We start from the raw sequence: 27,297 nt of genomic DNA, 5'->3' as shown, positions 1-27,297 counted from the left end.
ACCATGAAGAAGATGCACCGTTAAATCTTGTTTACCTGAGATTTGAACAGATCAAAAAGATTGCTATAGAACTAACTGCACTAGGATTGAAGAGTCACCTGTTAGTCGATCCAATAAGCAGGGCAGATGTGATCATCAAATAGGGCTGAGCCTGCGTGCGTGATTTTCAATGCATATAGCATGTCTCATCCATGCAAAGTATCGGAGTACTGGTGCAAATAAGCTTGCATTGTCATGCCCGAGGAGACTCAATTCTCGGCACCTACCGAGTCCATTGTCTGAACGCTGTCTGAGATCTATCGTTCATCCCTTGTTTCACCCAGGACTTGTACCTACGTTCCAAGCTTTGACATAAATATAGACACTCATGCCGTCGATCAGACCTCATGATATCAAGGATGTCACTGGAAGCCATCAAGCAATGATCGGCAACGTGGCATCGATGAAAATGACACCTTCGCACTTCGACCAGTGGATGGGTTGTTTGAAGGATCTCATCTCACTCTTGGCCGAGTATCTTCGGCTTTTCATATGCGACGCGTACTCCTTTCTGTGCTTGCTAATCCTACACTTGCAAACTATTCATTCGTGCTGGTTTCAGCGCCTTACAAACCCGAAGTCAAATCTCACACGAGAACTTTTTGGGTGAGGCTCAATTGTCTGGGCATCAGCTCAAATGTGTATCCTGAGCTGGAGCAAATTTGAGTGCATTGATTCATACCGGTTGTTTCCCAATGAGCAACTGCTTGATGGTGAAAATGATGGGGTTTTGTTAAGCGATCAAAACTATCATCTTGCCCATACGGGCCCGAAGTCTTCCGGTGCAATAGATGAGCAAGCAGCACAGGCAATGTCACCTAGAATCGACCCGTCTCTGGATTTTTTGGGCGCAGTAACAAACAAAATATACTGACACTTTTACCTGTACACTCTTGATTGGTGTATATCTCGCTCAGAAATGTTTATGACACATCATATATTTTGGCGTCTCTTCACATTGTTGCAGTAGCTATCTGGTATGGTGGCATTAGTTTCCACCCTCTCAGACCCTTTGTGGCTTAAGTTAAGCATAAGCCGACGTTTCTTCAATGCATATATCAGGGACTCATAGACCTGTTGGGTAAGTTCTTACACCAAAAGAAACCATGGAGGCGTCAATTTTCCTATCTTGAAACATATTGAAGCATTCTACTCACATGAGAGGAGCAAATACGATCATAGAATGGCACTCGGCCCATGTGGGATAGAACCTACCATGTATATGGATCATGCTTACCTGTTTACTTGGGTTATATAGAATGACGTTGCTAAATTTTAACGGCTCTCGCCTCCACGTGGATTTCTGGCAGTCAGAACGGGTGTTCAAAATAAGCTTACTCCCAGGATTATCGTGCCATCTTAAGTTTTCCAGAGATGCGTACGATATGTCGCGTTTTAGTTGAGACATGGTGCCAGCTAGGGCTGCCGTATCAACTAATCTTCTCGCCGGTTTGCGGGGAACCTACTATGATTAATGGATAGATGTACGAGTTCTCCGGTCAAGGCTGTGCTATCTACTGAAGTTCTCAGCCAAGTTTATGTTGTGTTCATTGAGGCATTCCCCTCTCCTCGACCCAATCAAAAAAATAACTTGTAGTTACACGTAACCGTCGTCAATGAAGGGGCTTACGCGAATATTTTATCAATCGTGCAAGATGAGGCTTGTAGACCAGTATAAAACCTGGACTCTGTAAACTATACTGGAATAACATTAATCTTCAGCCCTTCTCTAACAAATCCTGTTCCAATCTTGTTCTGAAATTACCTTTTCTCGAAACTCATTTCAACAAGGATACTCCAATATTCAACAACGGGGTTTCCATAAAAACTTTCTGCAAGATGCTTGAATTGATCCTCTTCATAGGTGCTCTAGCGTCTACCCTAGCTTTTGCTTCGGCAAGTTTAATCAGAATCTACAGCACGCGAGCTAAAGTCCCGATACCAGTGATAGTCCCGATCCAAACCAAAGTGAAGGAAAAGATCGACGAGAACGAGAATGTCTCAAAATATCAAGCTTTGAGAAATCTACGAGATCAACATGAATTGGCCGCTGTTATGTCAAGACTAGTTGATGAGGACGGTGCAGGAGCTTGGCCACCGAATGCAAATCATGATTCGTGGCCCATGGCTCTTCGTCCATACAAAGATATCTACTTCCAGCTCATTCCGCTTCTGTCCGCGGCTCCGCCTTCGCTAGATGATGATACCAATAATGAAAGACGCGAAAAATATCGATCTATGATGCGCAAGTCGTTGATGGAGCGGATCAATGTTCCCCAAGTTGTGGCCATCATGGCTGCAGTTGAAGCTGGTAATTGGGATCTCTTTCCCAGAGATGCATACAATGGTTTCTATTGCTATGTTGCTGTTTGTCGTCATGCATACAGGTATGTGGTATCCCTTCCAATAAGCGAATGTATACTGATACGAACTCAGATGGGCAACCATTCCTGTGGTCAAAGTAGCACAATTAGAGAAAATCGTCGAGTTCCCATCCGAACTCGACGCGCCGTGGCCATATCTTCAGCGAAACTTCGGTGTCGATGCCGATGCAGGAAACAATACATCAAACGTCTTGCTCAACTTTAATACGAGAGGAGAAAGGATCTATAGAATCAACGTCGGAATGTCCGAATTGATCCAATCATCCGAGGAAGTTTTCTTCCAAATGTTCTATGACCTTGAAGTTGTCGTAAGTTCCATCATCCATCCTAATCTTCTCATGTAGTACTAATAATTCTCTCAGGCTTTCCCCATCTACCACGAAATGGTTCTCTCAGTCCTATCCTACAACTCCTCTTCTGCCAGCACCTGCCTCCCCCACCTGCGCACCATCAACACACGTCTCCGCGATCTCTTCCTCGTCTTCTACGAAAACCTCACCAAGTCCCGCGTCTCTCATTCCGTCTGGCTTTCCTACGTTCAGGGGTTTCAAGGATGGGGCGTTGGGAAAATCGTCAATGGGGAATATGTGAAATACGATGGACTTTCTGGAAACCATGTTTTGTTCTTCCAAGCTCTAGATGCATTTTTGGGAATGAAGAGATATTTGACAGATGAGAATATGGAGAGATATATACCGGCGAGACAGCGAGAATTGTGTTTAGTGCTTAAGAAGTATAGTTTTGTGAAGGGGGCGAGGGAGAAAGGAGAAAGGGAAATCGAAGAGGAGTTCGCAAAGATGGTCAGTCAGTTGAAGGTGTGTATTTCTTGTCTATTATCAATTTCCATTCAGTTACTTCTACTTGTGGGGATTATGTGCTGATAAATCACCACTAGTTGTTTCGAGCAGCTCATCGCGCACGCGTAATGTCGTATCTCCAAGAGCCAGCTCCTGAACGTCTAGTAATGACAGCTGGTAAATCAGTTCTTGAGAACTCGAATACTAAGAGTCTGGATGATGCACTGAAGCCTTTGGATGATATGCTAGCGGATAGGTTGAAAGAAACAGCAAATGTTGGATCTATCGGTGCTGGCGCTTGATCTCAGCATGCCACTAGGCCATCGAGGCGTGATAGAAAGAGATTTTGGATGGAAAAATGGTAGAATTGATAATTGATTTGGGGTAAAAGGTACACTCGGATTAGATGGATAACTACAGCAATGCAATAACTGGATTTGACTCGTTTTGATCCGTTCTTGATACGATCTATTCGTTATGGGCCATTGTCAAAGCGTCTTTACAGATAATTATGCCTTCAATTGACAAAAATTGATCTTGAACTGTTACTGATACATGACACGAAACTCAGAGACTAATTCTTTGTTCAAACTAAAAATATTTATTAAATCGTAACTAGGTACACTAAAATATATTGACAAATAACAACCCAAAACGCTATTAACCTTGAATGAGTGGCATTAATAAAAAGAACAGTTAAAAATTGTGATCGTTCCCTCATATTCACATTTCCATCAAAGAACGAAATTAAAGACGAGAAGTAGCAATAGCACTCAGCTCGCCCGGAGCATGATAGTTAGGTACTTTCATATCAAGAGCCTTACCACTATAGCCGAGATCCTCGGCGACTAACATAGAGCATTTCTCTCCGATGAGAAGAGCAGTTGAGACTGTCGCAAGTTAGTTGATGTTCATTTGTTTGGTTGAATAGAAAAACGTACAGGTGTTGCATCCCACATTATCAGGGCAGATAGAAAGATCAGCGACCTTAAGACCCTTGACACCATGGACATTGAGACGTTCATCAAGAACACCATGTTTGACAATGGAGTTTCCTTCGCGTGGTGCCATGGAACATGTCTAAATTTGTGTTAGGTGAATGTTCATATAACATTTAATGGGTAGTGACTTACACCAAGAGAATGCCAAGTTGTCTCTACATGTCTCTTTACCCATTCTTCGATATGCTCGATATCTTTAGTGCTGTACTTGAGATCTTCCTGCAGATCTCGTTGATTGCTGTTGAGGTATGAAATCTGTGGTGGCTTTCCTGGTTCCACAGGCATTGCCCACTATTTCTCGTCAGTTTTTGAAGATCTAGAACCCTGAATATTGAGTATACGGGATGAAACTTACAGAACCATGCTGAATACCCGCGGTGACATTGCCTGGGAGAGCATATGACTTGGTTGTCAACAAGTCCATGTCTTTGGCTCTAGCTGGTGAGTCATATGCGTAGAATGGGTGCATATTCTGTACTTCTCCTGCATAAGCGTCCATACGACGGGCAGTTTCACCTGTATTAGATCATTAGTATAGGGTTCTGCTTTAATGGACAACTTTAATGGGAGAGGGAGAGTTACGAGATTTGATGTATCCCCAAACCATTGGTGCCATGTCTCTTTCATCATTCATGAAGCCAGCATCAAAATCAGGTGCCTCATATGGATCTGGAGAAACGATGTGAGTTTCACCACGAGAGAACGGATATTCGAGGAAGTGGAACATGGTAAAAAAGTTTCCAGGTGGCCTGATAATTACTTAGTCTATTCTCGTGAGATCTAGCGTTAATAACTTACATCAACATGTGATCACCAAACCAGCCAGAGATGACCGAGTAGTGCATAACTGGCTTGTCAGGTTTGTTCTTGAAGTAGCTGTCCCAGCCCGATCTGAAATGAGGCGTTGGCCAACTATCCATCTCTTTCAATTCCTCCTCAGTGGGACGAACTTTGACACCGGCATCAATACCGTTCGTCGCAAGTGGGCCAGTACCCTTGAGATTCCATTCATCAAACACTGCCTTTTGAACTTCTGGGACACCTCTGGCAAAATCATCAAAACTTTCGGTTCCGGGCTTAGCACGGTAGACTGGTAAGTATTAGCATGTATGGATAGTAATGAAAATTTGGGCAATAATAAATACCAGAGAATGTCAAATAATGATCTTGGAAGTTCTGGCCAACACCAGGTAGATCAACAACCGGCTTGACACCAACCTTTTCCAATTTCTTTGGGTCTCCGACACCACTTCTTTGCAAAATCAAAGGTGATGAGAGTGTGCCACCTGAAACGACGATTTGCTTTCGTGCACGGAAAGTGCGTGAACGTTGCTATTGGGATTTAGTGTCAGAAAGCTTCAATCAATTGCTACAGAATAACTTACATTTGGGTAGAGAGGCTTTGTTGGCACGGTTTTAACACCCACAGCTCGACCATTCTCGATGATAATTTTATCTACTTTGGTGTTACACATGAGATGAAGGTTTGAGTGTACGGATCTAGTGGAATGAACGTAGGCATGGGCGGCATCGCTACGTCGACCTGTCTTGACACGATGTAAGATTTATGACTCCACTGGAAAACAAGGTGTACTTACATCTCGATTGATCCACTTCAGCCAGTGTTCGGCACCACTGATATCTTCGTTAGTATTGGAACAAAAGTAACGCGATTGCGACTTACTGTGCAGTAACCAGGTCTTGTAAGTCATCAGTTGTCGGGATGCCTTGAGATTCGGCAGCACGTAGAAAGTCGTGAGTAATTGGATAGGTGTAGTTTCCAAACGATACTTTAATAGGTCCATCAAAGCCGTGGAGGTCCCTAATAGTGTCAGAGATGTGAATTGGTAGAGGATATATCCACCAACCTGTTGTTACATGCCCGCTGGTATGTTTCATGCTTTCTCATCAAAGGAATGAGTTCTTTTGTAGACCATCCCTTGGCTTGGAAATCGTCATAGTCGGAAGCAGACGCCCGTGTATACATCATGAAGTTTATAGAGGACCCTCCGCCGAGAATATGTGCACATGGAACAACAGCTTTGCGACCGGCGAGCCATTCTGAAGGTCGAGAATAGTAGAATGATGCTGTCTTACTGTCGAGTTTCATGTTCTTGGGGTCTATAGCTATTAGTCAAATGCAATAGAAGTGATATAGCATAATTCTTACAGATTCCAGGTCGAAACACCCATGGGTTGTTGAGGTTACTCTCTCCAGCTTCAATGAGGAGGACTTGGAGATTGTGGTCGAGGTTTGCAAGTCTGCAGGCCACTCAGTACCGAGCTAATGAGGATAGATATCTGAAATGATATTGACATACCTGCCAGCAATCACACAACCGGTGCTTCCACCACCACAGACGATGATATCGAACTCATCTGGGATCGTCATTTTCACTGTATTATTCAAATTCTGTCAATGTTGTGTGTCACTTGCAACTTGTGAAGCTGGTAAAGAATACTACAAAGATGAGGAAACACGCAACCTTTTCTACTCTCAATCTCTTATACCCCTTGGCTCCGGATACCCGGATTAACAAAGTAGAGGCTTCGTGTAGCATCAGCTATATCTCCGCCTTGTATGTGGTAACATTGCATACTCAATCGGTGACCATTGGCCTCCTGAAGGTCCATGAACAGAGGGAGCAGCAAAACAAGAGCAACTAAGCCATAGCTAATGTCGCTACCCCTCTTCTTGTCTTACCATGACGATGCCGGCTTGATGGACGACAATTGTGATTGATGCGCGAGTTTAGGGGTGCAGCTTCAGTACGCCCTCACAGACAGGCACAAGGAGAGGAAGACATCATCGGACATTCGAGTAGAACATTTAGAATCTAGGAAATGTGGTCGACGCGGGGAAATGTGATCTGCCGTCGTAATCAAAACACTTTGAGTTTACCCCGCAGTCCGAGTTCACATACCGTATGCGGGCAATAATCAGAGTTCCAATCAAGTACCTGGAGTGAAAAGAGAAGCCAATTGAGTTATAGAATAATCTGAACGTGACACAGCTTACGTTCTTGGTTTCCAATGCACTGCAGACTTCTGCCAAATTGATGAACACATTACTAGCAAATGAAAGACCGACGTTGATTCCCGAGCTATTTCCGCCCTCCTTTTCCCCCTCAACACCGTACACCTCCCATTGATCGTCGATAGTTCCTCAACTGCAAGCTCTTTTCAACAAGCCTTGCAGGATACTAGTTACAAGGTGCATTCAGGTGCTCAAAGTGTTCGTCGAGCGGGATGTAGTCAGGGATTAAAGAAGAAGGTTGTTGAAAGGCTTAGGTAAGATTATACGAAGATACACATCGTAGCGTATTGCGGGGTCAATGCCGCTTTTAGTCGGGCATTTTTTCCACCACTACTGTACCCCGGATCGGATGCCAGATTTTTATAGCACTGGATCGAACGGCATAACATGAAAACAGGGTGCAGTTTGGATAGGTGGCTTGTGTATGTTCAGGGTCAGATTGCCAATTCGGTATCTCCTAGTCGTAACAGGAAGAACATCAATGCGAAGACGCGTCAAGTGAGAACTCTATTCGACCTCCACGTTTTCTGGAGCTCCACGGTCTAGACTGTGAGAACATACTAGTGGTGTAGAAGCTCTGGGCATGAATGAAACGCTATCTAAGAACGATTTAGGGAAATCTAATCAATCTGCTCACTCGAGGTTATTGGATCCCTGAGATCTCTTTGTATCTCTGACTTCATTCATGAATTGATACTTGCAGTGCCAAGGTCGGCATTCCTGCCTCAAAGTTTTGACCACCCAAAAGAGAGAGGTAGTCCACGAGAGAGGTAGTCCGGACTACTATGAAACACACACCGGGCTGTGAATACTGTCCTCGCTTAGATTTCATGATATTGTAGGGTTGTAGAGTTGGAGTACACCCCTTGATTCTTTTATGTTAGGGTCACTTAACCACGATGTTTGGAATATGAAGTAGGTCAATTGATTATATTGGAAGTTCATCATTTTGGGTTTCGATCATTTGCACATTTCGAGAGACTATAGAGCATTGTTTTTAATCTCCATGGAGGTTTGTTTTATTTGGAATCATGAGCGCTCGCACAAGTCAAATAGGTTTCAGACTTACTTATCTAGATGCTGTTGATCATTTGTGGAGGACTTCTGAAGGAGAAATAACGCATGGAAAAGTCAAGTTGTTTCCCAACTTACTTTACTGCTTGCTTAGCAATTTACCCCTCACTCCATCATTCACGTGATTCTTCACATGATGATACAACAACCTGAAGGCTCTTCCTCTCTTCTCCTGCGTGGTCTTACCTCACGGCGTCGTGGAGTGTGACCTTGTTCCCTGCGGATCTCGCGGAGTTCGACCGGGTGGTTTGGATCGGCGTACGACCATCGATCTCGTGCCTCTCTCCTCTCACTCTCGCGGCGGCGAGATGAGTGGTGTTTTCGGCGTCGGTGATGACTCATGGCGTTACTTGATCGATTGTTTGTTCGAGTGTTTGAGTGCTGAATGCTTGGTTGGGACGATGTCCTTACCTTTGAAGCGGAGGTCCCTCTTTGTATGTTTTAACATTCATTGTTCTGGCGTTGTTCATTTCGATGGAATGTATTCAAGTATTATATGACAGCCTTTGGGAAAACAGTTCCTGAAAGGCTTTGAAAAGAAGTAACCACTGTTTGAGAGATCGTTCATTCCATAGATAGCTGTTCACGCGTTGTTCAATGACCTTTCGTGCGTCAAAGTAACCCGTAGCACATTTCTAACCACATGTATATCAAATTAAGGCTCAACACTGCCACGCCCAGCAAAGCTTAATTCTATATGCGATCCCTAAAAGACCCTTTACCCCGGCTCGTACAGTAAAAATTTCTTGGCATGTCGCCTGATGTGGCAAGCCGAGTGTCTAGTGCAATATCCTGCAGTAGCGCGGAATGTGAAATATGTCCTTTCTTGAATTTTGGCTGTCTACAATATTGATAATGAACAAAACAACTCAATTGGTCTAGATCCAATTCTGGATTATGCACTGTTGATATATCGAAAGTTCATCTTTCTGGTTGATCGTTTGGCGCTGCAAAGTTCCCGATCATTCCGTACCCTGCCCATTCGAACTAACCAGCGTTCAGTTCGCGGCTTCTCCCAATCTCCAATTTGATTCTAAGTAATCACTTGAACTTTCATTGAGCTTGCTCGTGCCCAATTCACCACTCTGTTTATGACTGTTGCTCAACAAGAGCTCAAACATTAAGCTTATGCAGCCCAGCTCGCCAAACTAACTTCCGTAGAATAGAGGAAGGGTTGTCCCTACGCATGCCATCTAAGCACCTCCAGCAGCCGGTGCTTCACCCCCAGAGCCCCCTGCTGTTTCCACTTCCGTTCTCCTATACTTCTTATGTTTCCTGTGCTTTCTCTTGTTCACCTTTACTTTAACCTTCACCGTTTCCTTCACAATCTCCTTCTCCTTTCCCTTCCCTTTTCTCCTCTTCCTTTGACTGCTTTTCGCCTTCATCATGTAAACCCAACCTATCAGTCCTAGAATCAATACCCCAATAATACACCCAATAACTATTCCGATATCTCTACCGCTATTGTTGGGCTGAGGTGCCTGCGTCTCCACTGTGTATGAATCACCGATGGGAGTCGAATCAGGAAGGGAAGCAGGTTCAGAAGCAAATGCGTTATCGTTGAGTTCGATGTAGGACGTGTAAGTAGTGGTGGGAGCATCAACTATGATAGTGGAGAATTTTTCACGCAATACATTGGGGAGCGCAGTCGGGATTGGAGATTCTAGAGGCAGTGTTGAGGAAGCGGGAAATGCGGTAGGAGAAGGGGTGTAGGCAGAGAATGCGGCAGAAGATTGGGTAACAAGGTTTATAATTGGGGATGTAGAATTTGCGACTTTGTTTGGAAACGAACGCGGGGATAAAATGGAAAAGGCTATTGGAGCCATATTTACAGTACGAGTTCCACCAGGGAGAATCTGAGAGCTTCAATCATACATAATGAAAATCGCGCCAGTTATGCAAAAAGAAAAAGAATCAATTGAATTGAACTGAGGACCGATAGGAATTCAAGCAAATATGCTCCAGATATAAAATACAAGATGATGGAGATGATGGAAGAATCTGCAAGCAAGGCCCCCAAAAATTACTGGCCATTGTAATAACATAGAACGTGGCGCCTTGGGTTGGATTCGCGTAGCACAAAGACCCGTTTGTGTGAGTGTTTGCTGGCATAAATTTCAGGAACACAAATAGGCTGAACTAGAAAGGCTAAAAGTGGTAGGTTTGAAATATACAATGATTGCATCTTGCAACATCAACGGACAATAATGGATCGCGTGTATGAATGATTTGATATCAGACATCTGAAACCACTCTGTGTTCTCCGGTTGAACTCTATGATTTGTACAAAAATAAAAGTGGACGTAACAAGAAACGTTATCAAATTCGTGCATGAACTCCAGCCTTCGACGAGGCTTCTGTGAATTACTCCTGCTATTTGAGCCAGCAAGGAGAGAACAAGGGTCAATAAACCGCTCCATCCAAAATATCCATCCATCCATTATAACGCCTAATCGAACATCGTTTACGCTGGGTTACCCTTCCCGTACATGTAATCCGACATATGTGTTTCCTGACAATCCTTGATCATGCTGTTTCCAAGATCCTTCCATCATTACCCTCTAAAAGTCTTAAACCGGATCAGAAAGATCCTTGGCAAACTTTTCATACCCTCTATACGCGGTGATAGTAGCATGGGCGTCTGATCCAAATACCTTCGCAAGTCCAGCGCAAGCCTCTCTGAAAACCTTTTTAGCCTCTTCAGGACGGTTTCCCAAAAGATGCATCACTTCGGCGAGATGGGCTTTCGCTCTGACGGTTTCAGGGTGGAGGTCACCCATATTTCCCTCATAAGCTCGTGAGATATGACGATACAGCCCAGCGGCTTCGGTGTAACTCAAGGCATCGCCGCGTTCACGCTTTGCAGCTGCCATGTAAGATAGGCACTGAAGTGTCCAGTGATGCTGAGAACCAAATACTCGAGTAAGGCCCTCTAAAGCCTTTCCATGAAGAGCATCGATAGTGTCCAACATCTCCTCCCGCCCTTCTTCAAGAGGGAGCTGCCCACGTATAATTTCACCTCGACAGGTGAGACTATTGAGGTAATCTGGATGTGACTCTCCGAGAACGCGTTTTCTACCGATCAACACAAGATCCATTTTGTGGAGAGCTCCGCTATGTTGACCAAGGCCAGCAAGGATGAGAGCTTGGAGGTGGAGACTTGTGAGCTGCTCGGGATGAAAGTCATCGCTTTCGAAAGTTCCTTCGGTGTATATTTGCGTTCTATCAATCAGAACTTGGGAACTTAAACTCTGAGCAGCATGACATCCTTCTTTGAGCCTCAGACATTCTGCAATCTGGTGTCGACTTGTCAGTATGTCCGGGTGTCGCTCACGATCTAGCCATGGACCATGTTCTCTTGCGGTCAAAACAGCACGGTTCATGGTTAAGGCTTCATCATATCTTCCTTGTGCTAGCATCACTAGTGCAATGTTGCTTCTACAAGTCAAAACCAGAGGATGAGAGTCGGATAGGTGAGTAGTGAGAACGTCGGCAGCATTGGTAAGAAGTGATTCAACCTCATTGTAATCAGACGACGAAACGGCTTTGGACAGTAGAATCCGTGCTTTAAGACTTTTGATATATTGAGTTTGAGGATGCTCGTCACCTTGAGACATCTGACTTCCACGTATGGCACCTTCCACAAATCTAAGGGCATCATTAAACCTGCCAGACTTATGCAGTACATTTGCAAGGTGTTGGCAACTGATGAGAGTGTCAGGATGATTGGTTCCTAGAAATGTTGCCCTTTTCCTAAAAGCTGTCGAAAATTCTATTTCAGCAGCTTGGTAATTGCCAATCAGCATGAGAGCCGCCCCATAGTCGTCAATGCTGGTACATAAATCACTTTCCGGAGCATTCATGGACTCTTTCGTTCGGCGAATCTGGCGGAAGAGGTCAACGACATCGGATTTGTTGGTACCTTCTGATAAGTACAGGATGCCCTCAACGCGTTTTTTCCACAACTCATCTGGCTGTTCCTCAGTATACGTCTGCAAAGCATCTCTAAGTTCTCCATACTTGGCTAGTAGGTCGAGTAGCGAAAGATGATGTTGAAGCACATTAAGGTGTTCGTGGGGTATTGCCTCAGGTAAGGTATCAACTGCGTGTGTTGCCATCTTCAAAGCATCGTTGTAGAGGCCCATGCGAACAAGATGTTTGGATTCTTTGTTGTAGACCAAAGCCAGCGCAATTCGTACAGAATCACTGTTCTTGCTTCCATCACCAAGGAAGCGTTCGAAGCATGTTTTCCACCATTCTCGATCCTTGCTATTCGAGTCAGGGTAGTGATTCCCAAAGGCAACAACTGCTTGTGTGTACCATTCCAGCTCTTGCTCGATCTCACTTTCTTCCGCTTCTGATCTTTCGCTGGTAATGACCTTCTTGAGCGACAAGAAGACTAAGGGATGCAAATTGTATGTCTCGCTAGTATCGTCCTCTGTGACGAGAAAATTCCCCTTCAAGATGCACATCACGACAATGAGATCAAGAGGATCAACCAATGAGCAGATGATAGAGCGTGGTACTGCGTTGCCACCAAGATAATATAGATGGTGAAGAATACGAGCTGCCATAGGGTAAATTGATCGAAATTGCCTAGCATTCATGACGCCCTTTCCAATAACAGATTCTTCTTCCGATATTGTAAAAAGCGGAGCTACCGAACTCAGCAGTCGTAATTTGAAGTGATCATTTGTTCGGTATATGGAGATGAATTGCGACAGTTTCATCGAAGTATCGTTGAGTAAGTTTGAGACCTGGACAATGGCTCTCGGTAGACAATTAACAAGAAGGGCGATTTCGCGAAGTTGCTCATCAGTTGAATTATCGAATAGGTCAACGGTCAACCTGTCTCGTAATAAACACATTGTTGGTTCGAGCTCGAGACATCCCACTTCGAAGATATTGTGGGGGCCACTTAAAAGACAACCGTTCGATCTAGTCCTTGTAATAAGTATGATGGCACCTTCGAATCTTTGTAGCCTGTCAATCAGTCTACCGTGCTCAGTGTGCTGCAGCAGAAAATCAAAATTGTCCCCGGCATCAACGACCAATAAACTTGCGGAGTCTCGCCCAGGCCGTAGCCAATCTTCTAATGGTTCATGTCCGTCGACGGAAGGTGCAAGCAAGTTTCCGGGCCCAAACCAATATATTGATGCGGGTGATGCTTCTCTAATTTGGTAGACAAGCTCAGTAATGAGCTCGGTTTTCCTGTGGATGTGAGTTTTGACATTGAAATTATTGAGGGCAAATAACATACCCTATTCCTCCAAGCCCTACTACTGCCAATCGACTCTTTTGGTCCGGTTTCCATAGGCTAAGTAGTTTTGCCAGAGTTGAAGAGCGGCCCACGAAATTGGAATTCCGGGGAGGTGGGAATTTAAACTCTGATTTTATCGATGAAGGCTCAACTTCCGTTACCATAGATTTCTCGAATGCCTTCTCAACGGCTTCTCTGACCGCCTGGTCAATAATGGTATTGATTTCTCTAGTATCAGCGATAGCATCTTTAGCCGTGTCCTGGAGTCTCAAAGATAGATTCTCCACGGCTTGATCAAGTGATTTGTTCAGATGTTGTGACACATGCTCAGAGAGTTTTGTAAGGATATATGGATCTGCATCAGACATTTTCGCAGAAATAAATGGACAATCTGTGGGCGAGTTCATTGCCACTAATGAGGGTAAAGGAAGGGGGGCATGAAAACAACGAAGAGGGGTAGGGTTTGCATTGACTTATGGGCTCTTTGATCACCTGCCACTGGGTAGGAGTTATATAGTATTTGGGCACGATAATGGCTGAACAACGGCTTCACCAAAACCTGATCCTTTCAAACGAACCGTGATATCACCGTCAGAAAAAATCCTGAAATTACTCGCAGCAGTCGTAGCAAAGAATGATTCCGGAGACCCACCACAAACTTATGTGGTACCATTAGAAGCTCGCGTCAACAATCCGAGACCTAAAGAATTTGCAAGATGGCCCCCAAAGCATCTCATTGGTTTCCGATGCCAGTCTCCAGCTGAGGCTCATGATAATGATGGGGATCGATGCAGTCATCGTTAGCTACGTGCTCCGCGTTGATGCGGCCGCTAACTGAATATATACGAGGTGTGGTAGCCACTTGGATGTTATTTGATAACGTAGATGAACCATCATGGATTAATTCCACGTCGTCGCTGTGATTAATGATATAAACTTCTTGGGCGAGCGTGAGTTGGCAAACATGTGAACCAATAGAAAGGCATGTAGTTGAAGAGTTTGCCGCCCTCAGTTATTTCATATTCAAACACCTTACTAATCAATCCTCACACGCCGTCTTGATGCCACTAGTTACTTAAGCGACTGGCGCTAAGATAATGATAACGAAAAAAATTATCTCACTCATGTGAAATTCAGTGAGAAGGCAGAATCGAATACTCAAGAATCGGGCAGCATCCAACCGGCATTATGGGTAAAAAGAGACTTGGTGCTTTGGAGAAGGTTGATGCGGATCTGTAAGAACTCAATTGGTACATTTCTACTAATCATTGCTGACCTCTACAGTCCAAATTTACAATACAAGATTCGAAGAGATCCAAAGTAAGTTACATGTCTTCTACACTGAGTAATGGAAGCATCATCTAACAAGTATACCAGATCATACGCAGAAGATTTCCTAAATCAATATGGACAGTACCAAGCACAAAGAGACATTTTTATGTCTTCTCCTTCCACTGCGACATCCGGCGGCATCGTATCATTTCACGACCTCATCGATTTCGTCGCGCATTGTTCAGACTGTTTCCCAGAAGATACCGCAGAATTCCCTGAGGATCTCAAGCAGATTTTAACTTTACACCATGCCGAACTTGAAAGCGAATTGCGTGAGAAGATCGTTGGTAGTCTGGTATTATTGCGACGAAAGGAAGTAATTGATTCGGCCAACCTTCTCAATACATTGTTTCCAATATTGGTGGCTACGCCTAGTAAAACACTCCGAACACTACTATTCCAGAAGATCTTGTCAGATCTCCGCACTTCGAATTCGAAGAGCATAAATCATCGTCTCAATCGAACAATGCAGACAGCACTGTTCAATTTGCTTACCTCCGACCGAACATCTTCCAAAGGAATCTGGGCTGTCAAAATTACAAGAGAATTGTGGAAACGACAGATCTGGACAGATGCAAAAGCTGTTGAGATTATGAAGGAAGCTAGTTTGTCAGATAATGAGAAGGTTATTGGCGGTGGAGTACGGTTTTTCTTGGGAGGCGACAAGGAAAGAGAAGAGATGGAGGATGAAAGCAGTGACGAAGAAGCCATTGATATTGGTAAGCTGAAACATCAAGTTGGAATCAACAAAAAAACAAAGAAGAAGACGAAAACATTGGAAAAGGCCGTCGAAAAGGTACGAAGGAAGGAAAAGAAGAGCAAAGCACCTCATCCACTGAATTTCTCCGCCCTGCATCTCTTGCACGATCCCCAAGGTTTCGCCGAAACCCTGTTTTCAAAACACCTTCAGAACTCGAAGTCGAAACTCAACCTCGAACAAAAACTGATTGTCCTACAATTGGTTTCGCGACTTGTTGGCTTACACAAGCTTACTGTAATTTCATTATACTCGTACTTTACTAAGTACCTTACACCACGACAACCTTCTGTAACTTCATTTTTGGCATCTCTAGCTCAAGCAACACACAATCTTGTTCCACCCGATGCTTTAGAACCTTTGGTACAGAAGATTGCCAATGAGTTCGTCTCTGAAGCTTCTGCCTCGGAGGTCGCTGCTTCCGGACTGAATGCCATTCGAGAAATTTGCGTACGACAACCATTAGCTATGAATGATACACTTCTACAAGATCTTATTATGTACAGAAAGAGCAAGGATAAGGGAACAATGATGGCAGCGAAAGGATTGTTGTCCTTGTACCGTGAAGTCGGAGCAGATATGTTGAAGAAGAGAGATAGAGGAAAGACAGCTACCATGGGTCTCAAGACTGGATTAATCAAAGAAAGACGTTTCGGTGAGGAAGAAGCCGGCGGTATCGAAGGTATCGAACTACTTGAGCAGTGGAAGGAAGACGAAAGAAAACGGAAACGAGTCGAGCGTGGATTGCCGGAGGAATTGGGCACGGATGAAGAAGAGGACGATGAGGAAGATTGGAATGCATGGGATGTTGAATCTGATGCTGATAGTGATGAGGGTGGCTGGATCAATGTCGAGAGCGACGCTGAAATTGAGATCAGTGATAGTGAAGATGAAAAGCCGGCCGCGAAGAAAGCGAAGCTCGAAGTTAAAGCTACTGAAAAGTCAGCGGACGGCACCGAAGCATCAACAGAAGATGCTGAGAAGGAAGCTGCCGACAAGGCCCTTGAACAGAAGATATCCACATATGCAACCACCAAAATTCTCACTCCAGCCGATCTTGCAAAGCTCCAAGAGCTCCGTCTTGAGGCTAGCGTAAATAAGGCGATGGGAGGAAGGACACAGTCTCAACGAATGAAGGACGCAGCTGCGAGACATGCGGATGATGCCTTGACAGCTGATCAAATTGAAGGTTTCTCGAAGTTACAAAAGAATACAAGAGAAGAGAAGATAGCAATGGCTAGGGAAGGAAAGGGTGAGCGTAGCGAGCATAAGTCTACAAAGGCAATTAGGAGGTCGAAGAAGGATGCCGAGGGCAAGAGTACCACCAATCAAGAGAAATCTCGAAAGAAGAATTTCATGATGACGTTGGGTAAGGCTAAGAGTAAACAAAAGAGAAGTTTGCAACATACTAGGAGGGTGCTTAAAGGGCATATCGACAGAACCAAGAGAGGTGGAAAGAGAGGAAACATCGGATGTTAATTTATTGGTCGTATTACAAATTAATCAAAAGCAAATTATGCAGCTTCATTAACCTGCAGTGTATGGACTTCAGTCAGCTCCCTGAACTTCTGCATTATAACGATAACTTGTGAATTTGGAGCGAAGTATTTAACATCCATGCATTTCCCAGTTCTGTCAAAGTCGACATGAGCATTGGGCTGCAACATGATTCGTATACAAATGGTATTATCGTCATCCTCATTTCACCTACATGCGTGCAAAGTGCTCGAAAAGAAAGTGCAAGTCTCCATTCGCAATTTAGAAGGCACGAAGAGATAATAACTTATATAATTATCGTTCTGAAAGACACACCAAGATCTACTCGATACATCCATAAGCACCATACATTAAACCATCACCCTCAACGGCATCAATATTGCATTCTTTTGTTTTGGATCGTTTGGCAGTATGTATCCTCTTAGGCCGATGATACTGAACGAGTTTCCCAACTACGTTATGGAGGAAAGTGACTACGAAATCTTTTTGGTGGATGACAAAGTTCAAGGGTCAAAGTATCTGCCACTTAAATTAGGTCCACCGGATCAGGAGATCACATGTGAGTATTTGGGAGACATTCCCCCTTTTCCTCAATATTTCCGAAGAGGAAAAGCACCGCTTAAGGATGCAGATACATTTACAAATAGAATTGTTGTATATGTCCCAGAACCCTCATGAATCATTCCGCTCATATTTCCACGTCCTGCGAGTCCGTCTTATACCATAAATGCTTTCACGGATGACCTTCAGAAACACGTCAGTCCAATCAACTGATTTGAAAGATAATCTAGTGATTGCATCCTTTTAACTACATTGTGAAGGCCTCTCTCTTGTTTCCCAGTCATTCTCCAATACAACTCCCACTCCAGGGACTTTTGAAAGATAACTTTTCTTCAGATCCTCATGAGAATTCCTACGACGGGGCAGTGATCAAATATGAACCCGAATTCGATAGACTTTTGAGGACCTGTGCTCCGAATGTATTCCGGAAAGGGACTCCCTCGGAAACAGAAGCAGAACCAAATCTACTTGCTTCCAATCCGGCCCCAAAAAGATTCTATGCCGTTGCGAATTTCTTAAAATCTAAACCCGACTTGGATCTGCCTGCATCTATTTCATTGCCGAAAAGAATCTCTTTTGCCGCACAGGATTTCCTGGACTCCGAGGAGCCTGACGTACCTTAGATGGCTTCTGCCTCGACTACCTACATAAGCATAGCAAAAATATGACAGACATTCACCATGTTCCAGATGTATTCATTTGAACTTGTCAGGTAAAATAGTGCATTGCATTTATCCAGTACGCTACTCATTTCAACAAAAACCCAGACAGCTATTTACCTCTATCAAGCGAAGCTGATCAATATGTATACAGGCACGGAAAGACGTGCCAGGCGTATCAATAAGTGAAGAAACGGATGTTACTAATGCAGACAAAGCTGTTGCATCGAAGACGTCCACTGCCAAAATCAGTTCAAAGCTCAAAGGGACATCAGACGATCAAAGGAGAAGCGATTGTAGAAATGATCGTTGGGGACTTAATAAAGTTGCGGAACGAGTTTTCTTTCTGTCGAGTTTTCATTTGAAGCTCTATCGGCGAAAAATTGGTAGTCTAGATTGGGTATTGTTTTGCTGTCTTCATAGCCTTGGAATAGAAATTCATGAAAAATCTTTTCTTAGCCATCACATTTCAGAGCATTAAACCTGATGATCAAGGTCAATATCTCCGAACTATCTTTTTGAATTGTGATATCCTAAATCTCTGGACGTGAGATCCAAATTATCTCCGGAAAAGCTAGAAAACATTCAGCGGCCTACACATACACGATATTTGTGTATCTATTAAATTTTGCAGTCGTTTATCCCCCTTCTAGTAGGTACATCGCTCATTCATTTCTCGTTCTCGCCCCGAGGAAAAGGTGTGAAAATATCTCAACCGCAACCTTTAAAGCCCATCCAAACTCGTCCTCACAAATTAAATCGATAATGCTCGTTTTATCCTCGTATCCTAACTCTCTCTCGTTATCTACATCCTATTAATGTCACTTGGCTCGTCGTTATCTATATTCATCCCTCCTCTACAGTCAATTTGAACGATCATTTCAAGTTGTAAGTTCCTAATGTACTCATTCATATTACTGAAAAGTCTTTGCTATTATCCCTTAGCGATCTATGCTAGAATTGGAATATGTATGTAATATCCATGTGCTTGTATTCATTCGCTATATCACAAAGCCAGATACACAACCATATCATTGCTCACGATCCTACTCAAAGGCCCCAGTACATCTTCCTCCCTCACCATCCTCACACTACTCCATCCCTCCTGTTCTCTACATACCTACACCCGAACAGAGCATAACTGTATCATACATTCAATCTCGTGAACTCACCGGCTTCGATTTAATCCCTTCATACCTTCTCTCTCAAGTTTGCCATCTCAGATTCTCAGTCTCTACCCTGGAAGTGTAAACGAGCACAACAGGCAATGCAAGAATTTGTATGATCTCAATGATTCAGCAGATGATATCACTGATATCCCATGCAGATGAATAGTTTTAATAATGAATTGAACATGAAATATCAATATGGTCTTGGATCTCAGACAGGAAGACATAGATGCAGCTTCAAGAATATAGGAAGCAGGCACAAAAAGAACAGAACAAGACAAGCACACTTCCGAGGAAATACTCCATGCAAATGGATATCCATAACCATAAAAATAATCTTTGAAACCTCGAAGTTCACTCCCCATCCCTATTTTCTAAACTTCTGGGATACCTGTAAGATAATTCATTGTGTTGATCAGAATGCATTGAGCCATGCGAGTATCATTCTTCAAATGAAACTCGTAAACTAGAGGTCATTTGCTTCACATAATCGGGAACACTGACACACTTCCTACTCCAAGTCCTGCTAAAGTTTCGCCACATCTTATGACGGGAAGGGGAAGGGGGGTTAATGTTATTGCGCCACGTAGGTTGAAATGCGATGTATACATATAATCCATATAGTGTTTAGGCAGGAAGAGGGGAAGAGAGGGAGGAGAAGCAGTTCAGTTGAACACCATAGTCAATAGATGGGCCCTCAGGACTATCCGCAACACTCCATGGGCACGCAAGCCATTACTTTGATTATTCGTGCAGGCTGGCAAATGAATTCGCTGGTGGACCAACAACAATGTAAATTAATGTAAAAATTCCTAGCACCAACTAGAACATTGTACAAGGGGATTCTTCGTTGTGGGTGCATTGTACGTTCATTTGCGTTCATTCGAGTCCCGTCAGTACAAACTTCAATCGCCCACTTCAATAAAAGTGCCTACCTCCTTATATCCCCCATTCTCATACCTTATACCTCATACCAACAGTGTACCAATCTTCCCCAACTATCCAAGATCCCTCCCTGTCGATCGAAACGCGCAAGATGACGGAATTTTACGCAGAAACTAATCAGCCATCGATTATCAAGAAATCGGAATCGCAAGTTGGACGGTATTGGTCCCGATGCAGCGAGACTACTATATTCCCACTGTGAGGGTGCTTTGGCTCTAGAGAACACTGCAACTCTAGGTTGAAACTACCATACGCGCCAAACACAGCAGAAAGAACAGCCAGTATCATCCAGTTTCACATTCACTGGCAAATCTTGAAAGGAACTCAGACACAAACCTTTGGAGTCAACTCCATAGAAACCTCATACAAGCGGGGAATGCAGGTGGAAGATTCGTGAAAGCATAATTCGACATATAAAGCTGAAGCGGCCTGGCTGTGAATTTATTAGCAACATCAGTCAATCATCGTACATGTCACATGTGAAGCTTTGGAATGTGCGGGATTTGTTCATCAAATTTGCTTTTGTATCTGGAGGTATCAAAATTCTGTTGAATCACCAGATGGCATATGATCAGCCCTTACAGCCATCCTAGGCTCATGGTTCCATACAAATTTGTGCACTTAAACCGATGGCACAAAATCACTGAATGCATATATCCATTATTCCGGTTGTGTCATGACTTTTTGCATTCATAAAAGTCGTTTATGTGACAGAAATGCAGCCAATCGCCCATCCATCCATAATGCAAATTGAAACACCCCACAGAAAATCCCCGAATATAACCATTTAACGATTGCTCTTGGCGACACGCTCCAACTCATCCTTCTTCTTGATGGCGTAGGAGTTGCTGCTTCCCTTAGCAGCGTTGATCAATTCTTCAGCCAAGCACTCAGCAATGGACTTGACGTTTCTGAATGAAGCTTCACGGGCACCGATGGTAAGGAGAGCAATGGCTTGGTTGACACGGCGGAGAGGGGAGACATCGACGGCTTGACGACGGACGGTACCGGCGGATCCGATACGGGTGGAATCTTCGCGAGGACCGCAGTTGACGATAGCATCAACGGCAACTTGGATTGGGTTTTGGTCGGTCATGATGTGGATCTATAATTTTGATGGTTAGAATTTCCTGCAAATGTATCACAATGTGGTCGGACGTACGATCTCGAAGGCGTGGGCAACAATGCGGACAGCCATGAGCTTCTTTCCGTTGTTGCGACCGTTCATCATCAAGGAGTTGGTAAGACGCTCAATGATTGGGCAGTTGGCCTTTCTGAATCTCTTTTGCGCATAACGACCGGCGGAGTGGGAGATGTAGACTGGGGCTCTGATTTGAATGTAATCGCTGTTGAAAAAATATCGCATTAGCCTTTGGCTCTTCCTATAATTCCCCTCATCCAAAACAATTGTCGAAGATTTTCCAATTCCATCCTTTTCTCCTCCATATATGATTCGCACTGGGTAATCTTACGTCAAAGAGATGTCGCGAATCTCAACATCCTCGTAGCTCCATTTGTTGAAAAGCTGCAGATTGTCAGCTTCAATATTCCCATTTGTCGATATATTTTAATTGAGTTGTACCTTGATGCTTCCAATCTCCTCAGTGACCTCCTTTGGGAGCACTTGGTAGCCGGAAACGGCCTCGACTTCGATTTCTCCTTCAGACATGATTGCGATGGCTGATTTGTGGAGTTGGCGGTGGTGGTTAAATTTACAAGTTGTCGACGTCGGTGAATTTTCTCAAGTTGATAGAGTTTCCACTGGAATATTCTTGAGGCGCTAAAGGGTTTGTGTGAAATTCAACCCTCGCTTATTAGTGATGGCCTGAATGCCTGAACATTGATTTCTTTTGAGGAACATGAAATTTACCGCGGAAGACAATAATTGAATTGGCAATTAGGAAATTTGAAATGGATTATTTGATCTTCTTAATTGATTTCTAGTTTTGTTTTGAATTCTGAAGAAGTTCCAGATCTTTCTTGAGCGGTGATGAATACATGATTGAGGCGTAAGGCTTAACATTATGTTGTAGCAGCAAATTCCGATAAGACCGGCTCTACAAAATTTATAATCTCACGTCTTTTTACGGTGATGTGTGGCGATCATGAATAAATACGAATATGATCTCGACCAAGTCGAGCTTCTGCATGAGCCATATAAGTGCCAAAATGTCGTCAACATCTTCCCTCCACTTACCTTGACCACCTACACACGTAGTGATATACCTGAGGACGCCATTTGGAATAGATCAATATCTTGGAGGTGCCACCCACATATAGATGATATACTGACGAGATTCCTGTCGCTCTTGGTTGTGGTGTTGAGACCCTTCATATTGAAGTATGAGAAACATCGTCAACCCATTCGTGATAAGTTGCGCCAAAGCGAGATATGGATATCTTGTAATGACAACCGATCCTTTCGTCGAGATCGTTCATATTCTGCTCTGGTATGCCGTGCATGTGGCGGTAAGCTGATTGTGTATCCTTTGCACATAACAATTTTGAGTGCATATCCGATTTTCGAAACCCCTCGCTGCCCGCTCTCGACAGATCGAATGAGCCACGGATAAAACAATACTGGGAGGGGATTGACCAGTATTCAGATAAACAGAGTTATTCCTTCCTCATTTCCCGAGTAGAGTTCCGCCACTTCAGATATTGTCATCGCATCTGACTGAACCTGTTGTCCTGTCCACCCAGCGTATATTTTATCAGATTGGTATCGGGCGGCCGAGTCGTCGAAGGTCAAGTGAACTCGCGCAATTGCCTGCGCAGTCTCATAGCCGCCATCTCAATTTAGAATTAGTGTCTGCGGGTGATTCAATCGAAGGCGAATATCCTCGAGGTGATTGCTGTTCAAGTAGAAGAGCTGATGCGTGCCAAAACGAGTACATGTAAACTCAAGACAGGACTTACTATGAGGCGTCAAGTTGTACTTTTGAATTGAGAATAGATCAGAATGGTTGCAAAGGCATTATTGACCTTATATATGCAAAGTTTATCATGTTGTCATTCTCTCGTGGTGTATAATTAATATCAGTTGTTGTTGAAATACTTTCCCTCATAATGTGTGAAGAGGTGTTGCGATAAGATTGTCGAGTTGAGATCTTGGCGTTCTGTCGCACAATCCTTTTATTAGTCTATTTCATGAACATCAATCGTGCTGAACATCAATCGTGCTTCCATTTCAATGCACATCTCTGAAACCCCCTCCATTATCAGAAATGTATCGAGAACCCATTCTGAACATCGTTAAAGAACACGCATATAATTCTACGTTTGTTAAGAATTATCTTCACTTGTGTGGTGAAGGTAAATAAATAGAATTATGGTTTCACTATGCTTTGCTTACTAGGTAGACATGTACGCAGCTGTGAACCAACATTGGAACTGCACCAAGCGGTCCAGAAAGAACTTCTGATCCATTGAATGGTTTGCAAAAGGACTTTAAAGATTACACATCTTGATACTAGGTATCGGATGACAAAATAGTTTTCTTCTACCTCTAGTCAGGAAATGGAAACTCTAAGATAGGACTCGGTCTTGTTAAGCCAAAGTAGAAACTAATCAATATCTACATCATTCTATCAAGAGGTCTATCAATCTGATCATTCCTTTCTCTTTTTTATGATGTTTAGATTGATGGGGAAAATCAAGTCCCCTGAATCTTATTATCGGAGTCGACAGAGTATAGAATCAAAACGCTTGAGAAACTTCCAACGAAATAGTGAAATTGACGAGCGTGAATAGAGTATGAGAAAAGGAGTTGGTCACTTGACTGAAGAGATAGAGAGCAAGTACAAAAATTAGATCTGGGATGATGAGCGCTGAAAATCATTCATTTAATTGTTTATCCTGTCTATCTTGTGTACCGTGTGTATCTCTTTAATGCATACCCATCATCTAACCACCAGCGCCAGAATCCCGCAAAACATCCTTTCGGACATCAAAATGCCCTGCATCAATCAGTCCATTTACCCACCCAATCTATCCATCTACCTCTCTACTCCTTATAGATATCATCATCAAACTTTCCAAACCTATCTCTTCCCTCCGCTTCAGCATTAACCCATACACTGACACTTGTTCCCGGACACTTGAAAACTCCCCATCCATCCTCTCCAATCTCTACCTCTCCTTGTTCCCATCCCAAAACATCTGTCCATTTCTCTCCTGCATGTATCTCTCCAACAAACATTCTCTTCTCTCCTGGTCCCGCATTACTCAATACTACCGCGCAACCAAATGGTCGATCCCAAGTTCCATATCTCACCCAGCCGATACAGGTTGCGTAATCGAAGTAATCTTTTTGTTCTCCATATGCGTAAAGTTTTCTGGCTAGAGCAAGATTTGGGAGTGCACCACCGCACGATGGAGGGAAGGGATGTTCGCCCTTTATGCCGTAAAGATCACCATAGAAGATGCAGGGGTAGCCGTCGAAGCGGAGAAGGATGAGGGAATAGGCGAGAGGTTTGAAGAAAGGTTCTATAGGAGCTTCGAGGGCCTGGTAAGGTTGGGTGTCGTGATTCATGACTAGTGTCTAGATGGTTGTTAGTTTCACGTGTTTGAGAGAAAGAAAGGGGAAAGCAATAGAGAGTTCTGAGGAAAGTAAAAGAAAAGAATAACTTACAACAGCATTAACTGGTGCAGTCTGAACCAAGGTATCATCAAAAACACCTCTCAAGTCTCCTCCCTCTGTCTTGCTCAATTTGCTGAAGTTATAAACCAATGGAGCATCAAAGAGACTAAACTTTCTGCCCATGCGATCCAAATATTTGTTCATATCATCCAAACTGTCCTTCCAAAACTCTCCTACGAAGAACCATCCTTGGCCATATTTATCATTCATAAGAGTGATGAATTTTCTCAGAAAATCCTCACTGAAGTGTTTGACTGCATCGAATCTCACTCCTTTCAGTGTAATTTGATCTCCGAGCCATCCTCCCCAATTTAATACATCTTTTTCTACTTCCGGATGACCATAGTCAAGATCTGCGAACATAAGGTAATCGTAGTTGCCCTTTTCAGAATCGACATCGCCGTCATCTGCCCAATCTTTTGTTTTATCTCCGAGAATCTTGTAGATTGCAGTCTTTTGGTTTGCGTCGTTGTAATCTGTGCCAGAGAAGTGATACCAATGGTACTTTTGTTTCGAATATTTATCGCCACGGCCGGGAAAGTCAAAACCGAGCCAGCCTTCGATTTCATACGGGTCTGAGATGTTCTTTGTGCGGTCTTCCTCGTCGACTTCTTGGGCAAGACACTTCTCTTTGTGGTCTGCTGCTGCTTTATGATTGAGGACTTGAGGGAGAAGATAATGTTAGTATACATGTTTCAAGAAGCATGTTGTTTCAAGGAAGTACTACCAGCATCCCAATAAATTCCTACTCCAACTTCATTGGCTTTCTTCACCATTTTTACCAGCTCTTCCTTGTTACCCCATTTCGTACCTTTTCCTCCCTTTTGTTCGAATTCTCCCAAATCATATAAATCATAAACATCATAACCATTTCCAGATTGAGAAGAAGCTTTACATCCGGGTGGGATCCACATGTTATCGATACCGGTAGCTTTGAGAGACGGGATTGCATCGTGGAGTCTTTGCCAATGTTTATGATCGTCTGGAACATACCATTCAAAGGCTTGGAGCATGGTCATATTCTCCGGAGTAGGTTTTCCTATTGATATTAGGTATGTTCTTTTGAAACCGAAATATTGAGGAGTTGAGAAATTGAGAGGTTGCTTACTTTCTTCACTGATGTCCCCCATCTTGATAGATCTTGGAATGACTTTCCTTGGGTTTGATGAATAACCAAAATTATGTAGTCGTTGTAGTAGTAGAATATAGGTGTATAGGAATTAAAGAAATTTTTAGGAAAAACAAGGGAATCTACGAGACTAAATAATGAATCCCAAAGATGGAATTCTCGTAAGATTACAAGAAATTCAATTTTTGAAACTCGGATGCCCCTCCATTATTCCAAGTAAATAATTCACCCCGCCTGATTTTGAAGTGTTGGGCTGGGGCTAGAACAGAGCTTAGGGACAAATAAGCTTGGAAATGATAGTCTAACTTCCAATTTCCACCTTCTAGCCTCTAAGACCTTGATTTTGGGAGGGAAGACTAGTTGACCCCTGGAACTAACAAAGGTATCATGACGTGGGTTAGCAAGGAATTATTCTTTTGGATTCAAGAATTTCAAAAATGAAGCTTTTCAAAAAATGCTATAATTTGATATCGTGCTATTTGTAGCGACGACAAGCCTCAACATGATATGGTACCCAGAGACCTTTTGTTACACGACTTATTAGCCGGAATTTTGTACGACGAGAGCAAGTTAAGTGTCATATCTCGTTACTGGCCCGTTTCCATCGACTCGGATCTTGGCTGGATATTATTTACTCGAATATGCAGTACGACATTTGAAGTAGCAGTAACGACAACGGTAAGTGTAACGGCCTCGACATTATCGAGTATTTGTGTTACAATATCAAAAGGAACAGAAAAAGAGATGAAGGCATCGCAAGTTTAATCGACGGTCCAAACAAGACAGCCCACTGGTGGCCTCACATCCAAGACTTCATTCAGGAACAGAGCAGCGATCAGCTCTTGGTCCCTGAAATCTGAAATCCCCCCCACCTAGTCGGACAGATAGAATATCCCCCAGACCAAGATAAGTGAAGCGTAAGTACTAAGAAGAATAAGAAGAAGTATTAAAAAGAAGTATTAAGAAGCGGACGAAGCAATACGAGCACACTTTCGGGGTTGTACCGCAAGTTAA

At 43.4% G+C, this 27,297-nt stretch overlaps 8 protein-coding genes across 8 annotated transcripts; 3 read left to right on the top strand and 5 right to left on the bottom strand.

Moving 5' to 3' along the window:
• Window positions 1–1,878: 1,878 nt before the first annotated feature.
• On the top strand, window positions 1,879–3,522 carry EAE98_010103 (uncharacterized protein; the record flags this gene model as incomplete). The annotated part of the gene is made up of 4 exons (XM_038957724.1): window positions 1,879–2,426; window positions 2,476–2,731; window positions 2,786–3,238; window positions 3,319–3,522. The coding sequence occupies 4 exons, from the start codon at window positions 1,879–1,881 to the stop codon at window positions 3,520–3,522; spliced, it is 1,461 nt and encodes a 486-aa protein (XP_038805950.1).
• A 445-nt stretch (window positions 3,523–3,967) lies between these two features.
• Window positions 3,968–6,613, bottom strand: EAE98_010102 (uncharacterized protein; the record flags this gene model as incomplete). Its single annotated transcript, XM_038957723.1, has 13 exons — window positions 3,968–4,110; window positions 4,162–4,300; window positions 4,354–4,512; window positions 4,577–4,737; window positions 4,804–4,970; window positions 5,020–5,311; window positions 5,367–5,553; window positions 5,607–5,768; window positions 5,820–5,856; window positions 5,906–6,043; window positions 6,090–6,342; window positions 6,392–6,483; window positions 6,543–6,613. The coding sequence occupies 13 exons, from the start codon at window positions 6,611–6,613 to the stop codon at window positions 3,968–3,970; spliced, it is 2,001 nt and encodes a 666-aa protein (XP_038805949.1).
• Window positions 6,614–9,525: 2,912 nt separating this feature from the next.
• Window positions 9,526–10,158, bottom strand: EAE98_010101 (uncharacterized protein; the record flags this gene model as incomplete). The annotated part of the gene is made up of 1 exon (XM_038957722.1): window positions 9,526–10,158. The coding sequence occupies one exon, from the start codon at window positions 10,156–10,158 to the stop codon at window positions 9,526–9,528; it is 633 nt and encodes a 210-aa protein (XP_038805948.1).
• Window positions 10,159–10,902: 744 nt separating this feature from the next.
• Window positions 10,903–13,960, bottom strand: EAE98_010100 (uncharacterized protein; the record flags this gene model as incomplete). Its single annotated transcript, XM_038957721.1, has 2 exons — window positions 10,903–13,543; window positions 13,593–13,960. The coding sequence occupies 2 exons, from the start codon at window positions 13,958–13,960 to the stop codon at window positions 10,903–10,905; spliced, it is 3,009 nt and encodes a 1,002-aa protein (XP_038805947.1).
• An 820-nt stretch (window positions 13,961–14,780) lies between these two features.
• Window positions 14,781–17,160, top strand: EAE98_010099 (uncharacterized protein; the record flags this gene model as incomplete). Its single annotated transcript, XM_038957720.1, has 3 exons — window positions 14,781–14,827; window positions 14,877–14,912; window positions 14,970–17,160. 3 exons carry the CDS (start codon window positions 14,781–14,783, stop codon window positions 17,158–17,160), a joined length of 2,274 nt encoding a protein of 757 aa, XP_038805946.1.
• Window positions 17,161–17,589: 429 nt separating this feature from the next.
• EAE98_010098 (uncharacterized protein) lies at window positions 17,590–18,362 on the top strand (the record flags this gene model as incomplete). The annotated part of the gene is made up of 2 exons (XM_038957719.1): window positions 17,590–17,832; window positions 18,000–18,362. 2 exons carry the CDS (start codon window positions 17,590–17,592, stop codon window positions 18,360–18,362), a joined length of 606 nt encoding a protein of 201 aa, XP_038805945.1.
• Window positions 18,363–20,401: 2,039 nt separating this feature from the next.
• EAE98_010097 (uncharacterized protein) lies at window positions 20,402–22,372 on the bottom strand. The gene is made up of 4 exons (XM_038957718.1): window positions 22,095–22,372; window positions 21,985–22,037; window positions 21,675–21,858; window positions 20,402–21,617 (listed from the first exon to the last, which is right to left on the bottom strand). Exons 1-4 carry the CDS (start codon window positions 22,179–22,181, stop codon window positions 21,300–21,302), a joined length of 642 nt encoding a protein of 213 aa, XP_038805944.1. The 5' UTR covers window positions 22,182–22,372; the 3' UTR covers window positions 20,402–21,299.
• Window positions 22,373–24,518: 2,146 nt separating this feature from the next.
• On the bottom strand, window positions 24,519–26,284 carry EAE98_010096 (uncharacterized protein; the record flags this gene model as incomplete). Its single annotated transcript, XM_038957717.1, has 4 exons — window positions 24,519–25,055; window positions 25,146–25,816; window positions 25,882–26,193; window positions 26,263–26,284. 4 exons carry the CDS (start codon window positions 26,282–26,284, stop codon window positions 24,519–24,521), a joined length of 1,542 nt encoding a protein of 513 aa, XP_038805943.1.
• Between the last annotated feature and the right edge of the window lie 1,013 nt (window positions 26,285–27,297).

This window comes from Botrytis deweyae, assembly GCF_014898535.1.
Source record: "Botrytis deweyae strain B1 chromosome Unknown BDEW_033, whole genome shotgun sequence".
NCBI classification, from domain to species: domain Eukaryota; kingdom Fungi; phylum Ascomycota; class Leotiomycetes; order Helotiales; family Sclerotiniaceae; genus Botrytis; species Botrytis deweyae.
Note: the sequence above shows the minus strand (reverse complement) of the source record. Positions and strands in the feature narration are given on the sequence as shown.